General features: G+C 47.5%; 2 protein-coding genes across 6 annotated transcripts; both read right to left on the bottom strand.

The window, feature by feature from the left end:
* Positions 1–359: 359 nt before the first annotated feature.
* On the bottom strand, positions 360–5,242 carry aftpha (aftiphilin a). 5 transcript variants are annotated; one of them, XM_077718385.1, is made up of 10 exons: positions 4,996–5,242; positions 3,042–4,175; positions 2,841–2,974; positions 2,620–2,749; positions 2,226–2,282; positions 2,035–2,157; positions 1,896–1,956; positions 1,637–1,720; positions 1,384–1,507; positions 360–1,105 (listed from the first exon to the last, which is right to left on the bottom strand). In XM_077718385.1, exons 2-10 carry the CDS (start codon positions 4,149–4,151, stop codon positions 964–966), a joined length of 1,965 nt encoding a protein of 654 aa, XP_077574511.1. In that variant the 5' UTR covers positions 4,152–4,175; positions 4,996–5,242; the 3' UTR covers positions 360–963. The 5 variants fall into 5 exon arrangements, with proteins under 5 accessions (XP_077574511.1, XP_077574508.1, XP_077574513.1 ...); XM_077718382.1 differs by having other exon boundaries at positions 1,896–2,157; XM_077718387.1 differs by lacking the exon at positions 1,637–1,720 and having other exon boundaries at positions 4,996–5,241.
* A 290-nt stretch (positions 5,243–5,532) lies between these two features.
* On the bottom strand, positions 5,533–7,356 carry LOC144197773 (galectin-related protein-like). Its single transcript, XM_077718400.1, has 5 exons — positions 7,269–7,356; positions 6,862–6,930; positions 6,691–6,779; positions 6,404–6,590; positions 5,533–6,237 (listed from the first exon to the last, which is right to left on the bottom strand). Exons 1-5 carry the CDS (start codon positions 7,305–7,307, stop codon positions 6,094–6,096), a joined length of 528 nt encoding a protein of 175 aa, XP_077574526.1. The 5' UTR covers positions 7,308–7,356; the 3' UTR covers positions 5,533–6,093.
* Between the last annotated feature and the right edge of the window lie 20 nt (positions 7,357–7,376).

Genomic DNA, 7,376 nt, shown 5'->3' with positions numbered 1-7,376 from the left:
TATTTCTTTCTTTGCTGTTTCTTGTGACTAGGAACATTTTTTATACATTTTAAATTGGTCATTAGTCTTCATTAAACATGTCCCACAACATGGATGGAACTGATACTATAACCATTCAATTTTTGGGGGTGCTGGAGACTATCCCAGCTGAATTGAACCCTCAATCTCGGAAGTGTGGGGTTAACCTGCTTATAATCTTTCATCATTGTAAAAAAATAAAGCATGTTCACATGGTACTTTGGACCCTTTAAATGCATAATCATTACTGATAAGGCAACAAATCTAAAAAAATCTTATTTTCCAGCTAAAAGGTTCTCATAATTCTGGTAGGCGCTATAAAATGAATGAGTGAGGCTACATAGAGAACATCTCTTAAATTAGTTTAATTTGTGTAGACTAAAAGTCAAGTGGGAAAGATCCCAGGTGGGCTCCATTTCCAGTGATTCCATCTTGTCCTCTTATATTTCTTTTGTTTTTTTCCATTAGAATTGTTTAGTCCATTCCGAGTGTGACTACTTCCGACATCCACGTCATCTCGGCTTTGTGCAAAGTGCTCACCGGACTCGCTCGCTCACACACACACAAACAAAATACAAACGCACACTAAACGGAGCACACTCATTGGTCCCTACGTTGACGCACACGCCCCCTCGGAGACATTCAAATTGACGTCGGCAGCATTGCCAAAGTTCATAAATAGATTGATTGATTACTGATAATCACTGTATGCTTTCCTCCCCTGATTATATACACACCAGCACTCGAGCTAACATTACAAAAAAAAAGAAAAGAAAAAAACAGCGCCCCCCCACTCGATCCCACCGCCGCGATAAATGCTTTGAATGGAAATGAGGGAGCGAATAAAGAACTGAGTATGACAGAAAGAAAAAAAAAAGAGCAGCTGAAGGTCAGCCGGAACCTGCAGGTGGCGGAGTCGGCGTCCCTGGAGAGGTTGCGTCGTCTTCAGTCGGGCGCCGCCCGAGAGGCGAGCGGCGTGAGAGTGGCTGGGAACATCAGGACCTTGGCCATCATGAAGGACAAGTCGGGGAGAGCGCCAATCACCTCAGACGCCTCCGAGCTTAGTTTCTCGTCCTTGCGTGGCTTCCTAGTGGGTGAAAAAAAAAAAACGTTGAATTTGACAATTTTTCACACATTAGCCACTCCCTGATTCACAATTTTGACCATTTATATCAATTAATTCATCCAGTAATGGTTGCTTTCTTACTGCAAAACAGGAAATAACCAACAAATACTAAAAGTTACTTAGCCTACATCTACTGGTGAAAAAGAGAATATTAAGTCATGCGCATATAAGCCATAGCCTTGATTCAGTCTTTTTTTTTTTTAGGTATAAATACGGCGTATATGTAAAATATACAGTACCTGGTCGAAGTGCTGGTCTTGTCCACGGTGGACATGAGGCGAGCGAAAGCGTCGACCACGCGACTGCTGGCGCCGCCAGCGTCCATCTTGGCCGTGGTCAGCTCCACCAACTCAGGGTCCACGCCTGTCAATCACCAAGAGAGATGCTAGGCGGGGCTAGGGCAAGTCGTCAGCCGTCAGAGCGCGGAAAGAACCAAAGTGGGGGAAAGCCAAAAAAGGGGGGAGAGAGAGAGAGGCCGGGAAAACGGCTGACCTGGGATGGCGGGCGAATACGACGAACCCGAGTCGTCCACGGGACCGAAAAAGTCCAGGTTTAGCAGAAAGGAGCCGCCGCTGGCTGCGCGTGTGCGAAAAAGTGGAAGAAAGGAAAAAGAAGAAGAAACAAGAAAAGAAGAGCGAAAGTTTTTCTTTGACTTTGACAAGCACAGAAAGGAAAGTGAGTGGAAAGTGAGAGTCGCTGAGGGGCCGGTGGTCTTTCAGGGTGTTTTTCACCCAAGAGTTGCTCCACTTACCGTCCAAGGGGTTGGTAAGGCCACTGCTGCTCCAGTCAAACTGGATGGGTGGGAGCACTTCCTGCGTGGGGCATCGACAAGAAACATCAGAGGGTCCCGGGGACCCCATGGGAAGCGCCGTGGGACCCCCTCCGCCCACCTGGGCGGCGTCCGCGGGGCAGGAGTTGCAGTTAGGTGTCTCCGCTGGTGCTTGTGCGATGGAGGCGATCATCTCGGCGGCCGAGACGGGCTTGGCGGGTTCTTTGGTGGGCTCCAACATGCCCTGTCGGGGGCAAGGGGAGCGTGAGGTGGGGCAATTGATAGAAGAAGGCAAAGGGGGAGGCGGCTTACCAGGCTGGCGGCGTAGACGGGCACGATGAGCGGCTGCTTCTTCTGTCCCGTAAACAACTGAGGGAAAAATTATTGTTTAATTAAATGTAGCTTTTTGTCTCATCACCTAATGAATAATCTATGTTGACTACTTATTTATGCTACAATTTCTGTATTCATTGATTTGTGCACTTCATTATAAAGCTTTAAATCTCATTACACTAGTATGATTCAATTCAATTGATATGTGCACCTTGTCACAGCCTATAGTAGCAAAGTGTTTAAATTTTGAGATTCACAACAATTAAATTTGTAATTTCATTTTTAGTGCTGTAATGGGATGTTTTGAGATCAGTAGATGAGAAGTGAAATAAAGCACAGTAGAATAGCCAAGTGTTGTAGAATGCATTCTCACAATATTGCGCGTGTCGATGCCAAGACAGCTGAGCAGAGTTTTGTTGCAGTAGGAGCCCCCCCACTGATATCTGAGGCCCACCGCCTCGTGGATGTCTTGAAGGCGCGACCACACACCGCTGTGGAGCACACTACATAAACAACAACACCACCAAAGCCGCCGACATCATCACGGCGTGCCGAGCCACCGGTCCACCGACGGCTCGCTCGAGCGGACCCCACCTGTTGACATCCTGGGGTGTCTCCAGAAGCGCCGCGAGCGACGCTACGCGCTCCTCTGAAGGGGGCGAAGGGCACCTAGCTGGCAGGGGAAAGCTGGCCTCCAACAACTTCTCCACCCGACTCCACAGCGCCTCCTGCGGACACAAACCATATTTCATTGAGATGTGGCTCCTTAATTTGTAATGCTTTCAAAGGTCTCACGTTGGAGGGTCTGCTGTTGTCCTCGTCAACAGTGGAGGACGTTTCCGCTTGGTGCCAGGACTCCTCTGCTGCGTTCTCCGAGCCGAACGCTGCCCAAGACTCGCCTTCAGTCACCTGCGTGGGCTCTCCGAAGGCCTTCCATTCGCCGTGATTGTCGTCGGCGCCGCCCAAAGAGTCCCCGCCCGCCTCGTCGAGTTCGGGCGCGTTGAAGTCGCCAAAAGAGTCGTCGGCTTGCGGCGGGCACGCTTCTTGGTGGTTAAAGTCCACAAAGGCCTGCTCGCCAAACGAGCCCGCATCCCCAAAGTCCCCAAATTCCTCGTCCTCGCCATCCGTGGACAGCGGGAGCCCTAACGTTGTCTCTATTACAGGCTCTGAGATCCTTTCGCCCGACGGCGACGAGACTCGGGCTTCTTCCTCGACGGGAACGCCGTACAGACGCTCGGCGTCATCGACGGTCTGGGATTTCGCACGGATGTCATCGACGCCATTGAGACAGACGGCATCGCCAACGCCGTTGAGATTTTCTTCTGTGCAAGCGACGGCTGAGTCGTGTGCAAAGTCAGTGTCGCTTCCTTCGGGGTCCAACTGAGTGTCATGTGATACGGAAAGGGGCGTGGCCTCACCGTTAGGTCTCGCTTCGTCCGCGTCCGTTCCGTCTTCACGCGGTAAAATGTGGTCGATATCCGAGACGGCGGGAAATTCTGTGCACCCTTCGTCACTATCGCTGTGTAATGTCTGCGGACCCTGCTTGATATCTGACATAGTAAATCCGTTAGTGATGATCTCACCATCGGTGATATGAGGGTCCGGTCTCTTTAAGTCCAGAGGCTGACTGGCGAGGATGAGTTCCGGGTGACCCCCGGGAGCCACGCCGTTGGCCTTGGCCTCGTGCCGCATTCCCGGCACGGCGGAACGGCCGTTAAAGAGTTCAGGCGGCGAGGTGGCGTCCGGCGCATGCGTCTGATTGGGCGCATCCAGTTCGGAAAAGCTGACGCTGGCCGACACGGACGAAAAGCCACCAAAGTCGCCAAACTCGTCCTCATCCTCCTCCTCACCGTCCTCCAGCGGCGGCGGGGACGACGAGTACAAGCGGATGACGTCGGGCTCCATGGAGACTCGTCAGTCCTGCTACACCTGCCGTGCAAATGAGCGTGCATCAGCGTCGCCATGGAAACAAATAATACTTTCTCTTAATCTTGTATAACCAAAAAAAGTCAATCCGAACTAAAATCTCGACCTGTTCAATTGGGTCAAGTTCATCACTTTATGGGAGGCAATAACTTATTAAATACATGTTTCCGGAAATTAATCAATGGACTCGTATGTAATTGATACATGTGCTAACACCAATGCCAGGAAACTATATTGGACATTTTGTAAACAAACCTACATTTAGGACCCATGTACAATCAAGTTTGCCCACTTTTGGATACTATTTGCTCACTCTTCACACGTTTGTTTGTGTTGGGAGGCTAACTAGCTCACAGGCTAACATCGGCTTTGCAAAAGTCCAAAAGGGACAACTTAAGCGCACTTTAGTGGACTTCGGAGAAACTCGGGCCCGTTAAATGTGTCGACATTAGTGGTGACGTTGTCAATGTTTTCACGTTTGACGACTAAATGCGACAAGTGCGTCGGATACGGGTGGAACGGAGGCGAGGTGGAGCCAATAGCCGACAACCAAGATAGCCACTTTGTTTATATATTGTACTTCCGCGTTTATACTCGGCGACGACAAATCATATTCTTACTAGTGTGAATTCAATCAAGTGTGTTCCGGAGGGACGAACATGACACGAGTGTCGTCAAGTAGCCGCAAGCAGGTTGGTTAGCATCCGGTATGGCTAACTGCGCAGCTAAGCGGAGCTAAGCCACAAGCTATGCCATTGACAGCGGATGCCTCCGTCTCGTATTCCGGCTACTGAAAAGAGCAACAAATCAACTCTTGGCTTACCTTGACGCGCCCGACGAGAGCTTCCATGACGCGTGGACTGACAGGGTGCGCGGTCCTCCTTGCTGTGGTAGGGGGAGGTTCAGCGAGACGGCGGGGCCGGCCGGAGGAGCTGAAAGTCGAGCCCGAAGTAAATTCTGGGTGAGCCGGCTGGTGGAGCTCTGCTGTGAGGGGAGGAGGCTGGAGTAGGTCGCCTAATGAGGAAGACTGTGGGTGGGATGGCCTGCCCGGCCCGCCTCGGTCTCCCAGCAGGCACCGCGCGGGCACACGGGCAAACGACGCGCAAGATTGACCCAAATGGACGATAAATAACTTTTTAAAAAGAGGAAAACAAGTTTTTAAAGCGGGATCAATAGGAAATAGGATAACTTTAAAATGTGAGATTAGCACTTTCAGAAATACATCATTTTGTAAATGTATCTTGTGTATTAAGATTTATGGAATTATCATGCAGCAATCAATTTATATTTTATATACAAATAGATCACAGCTAAATGTTTATATTTTATAATAATCACACACCATTCAAATCAGCATTCATTTTATTCGAATAAATACATCATTGCCCATGTTAAACAGTTCATATCTTGCTCGTGTATATTAAGTATGACATAAAAAATGGCCCAAAATGACAAAAGAGCAGCCTAGCATGGTCAGAAACATGGGGGAAATTCATCAACAGCAATACTGTACACATATCAACATCTAAGTTAATAGTAACACAATCTTTTTATTGGTCTTATTTACATAATTATAGCAGGTAACCATGTTGTACATTCCCATAATGCCAAATATTGATAAACAACACACAATAATTTTTACCATGGGAATGACATCTTAAAAGAACTAAATATATTTTTAAAAAAAAGATAAAGCACTTTGTGGCGTGTGTATATATACACACATGTAGTGTATTCAATGTCATTGGTCACTTTGTAAGGCACAGCACAGTTCAAGACAATAATCATCAAAAATGCAGCAATTCATTTCAATTAGTAAGATGATTTAAGTTAGTGTGATCACAACACAAATTGAACTCTTAAGGCTTAAGTGAAGGCAGTGTACCTAGTCTAAAGGTATTGTTGCAGTGACGTGGCATATTCAACCCAGCTTGTTGATGGTGAGGCTGCCCTTGATCCACAGCGTGTCAACACTTTGGAGCGGTTCCACCTGGTGTTGGAAGTCAAAAAGCTTCTGAGCATCCACTAGGACTCGGAAGCGACCTGATTGGCACTCCACTTCAATCTGGGCACAAACATGTAAACATGATTATTCTTGTATAATGACACAAAATTAATTCCAATTCGCGAAATAAAAAAAAACCCTTGTAACAGCATCCTGTATTTTATTTTGAAATTGCCACAATAGAGTTGTTCTCCCATTGGAGGCACTCCAAACACAAAAGACGTACCTTGAAGGGTTGCCCCTTGATGAAAGGAAAGAAGGGGATGATGCTCTCTGCATCGGTCCACGTACCGCCCACGCAGGCCCGACGCAGCACCTGTCGCTCAGCCCCAAAGCGTACACACACCTCCAGTGCCACATCAGGTGGGGGTTTGCCACATGTACCTCGGCCGCACGTCAGCGCCATGTAGAATCTTAAGACAAACAAAAACAACGTCCAACTTATTTATTTTCATACTGCTTATCCCCACAAGGGTCGTGGGGTGTGGTTGGCTGTTATACAATGATTTTTACCTGTCAGGGTGAGTGTCTACCACTCCCACAATAATCACCTTCCTTCCTGGATGCAGCCCATCAGTGATGTGGCCTCGGAAAGGAACCGTCTGCACATACACACATTTGATTGCAAATATAAAAAATGTCCTATTTGTTTTTGTTTTTTGTGTGTGTGCGTGTGTTTGATACCAATTTTTCTTCCGTTTCCTTTTCGCTGCTGACACTGGCTTTGGGCTCATGGTTGTCAATTTTCCATCGCTGGGAAAGCACACAAAGGCACACTGAATTTTATTCAATATTGGGAGGATATTAAAAGTCACGTTTTAATACGTTAAATCTATGACGGAGTTTGGAACAAGCTAAAAATATTCACCTAATAATATAATAATGGAAATGTTTGGTCTCAGGAAACGCGCACACATTTAAGCTTTTATTTTGGGTAGTCGCAACCGGAAATCCAAACTTCACTCCTGTCAAAGCGTCTTAAATCGTAGGTGTCGTCCAAAACTTTTGACGATGTAGTTGTTAACATAGTTGTTACGCGTTGGAGTGGTTCAATGTGATTGAGTCGCGGAAAGCTTTTTTTCAACTATTACCTTCCTCTCGCGGCGCACCACACTCTGTTCAGCAGCCATGTTGGAACTCCCGGAAATAAACTTGTGTCCGCCCAGTCCACGTATTGAATGAATGAATGAGATTTCACA

This window comes from Stigmatopora nigra, chromosome 6, assembly GCF_051989575.1.
Source record: "Stigmatopora nigra isolate UIUO_SnigA chromosome 6, RoL_Snig_1.1, whole genome shotgun sequence".
Classification (NCBI taxonomy): Eukaryota; Metazoa; Chordata; class Actinopteri; order Syngnathiformes; family Syngnathidae; genus Stigmatopora; species Stigmatopora nigra.
This window is presented reverse-complemented; position numbering and strand designations above follow the sequence as displayed.

What these genes read in the sequence shown, in the direction of transcription:
- aftpha (XM_077718382.1), bottom strand. Translation starts at nt 4,151, where the DNA reads ATGGAGCCCGACGTCATCCGCTTGTACTCGTCGTCCCCGCCGCCGCTG. An exon ending in ACAACAGCAGACCCTCCAAC is followed by an intron (nt 2,975 to 3,041) that starts GTGAGACCTTTG and finishes TTGTGTCCGCAG; the next exon opens with GAGGCGCTGTGGAGTCGGGT. An exon ending in GTATTCGCCCGCCATCCCAG is followed by an intron (nt 1,508 to 1,636) that starts GTCAGCCGTTTT and finishes GGTGATTGACAG; the next exon opens with GCGTGGACCCTGAGTTGGTG.
- LOC144197773 (XM_077718400.1), bottom strand. Translation starts at nt 7,307, where the DNA reads ATGGCTGCTGAACAGAGTGTGGTGCGCCGCGAGAGGAAG. An exon ending in AGGAAACGGAAGAAAAATTG is followed by an intron (nt 6,780 to 6,861) that starts GTATCAAACACA and finishes GTGTATGTGCAG; the next exon opens with ACGGTTCCTTTCCGAGGCCA. An exon ending in GTAGACACTCACCCTGACAG is followed by an intron (nt 6,591 to 6,690) that starts GTAAAAATCATT and finishes GTTTGTCTTAAG; the next exon opens with ATTCTACATGGCGCTGACGT.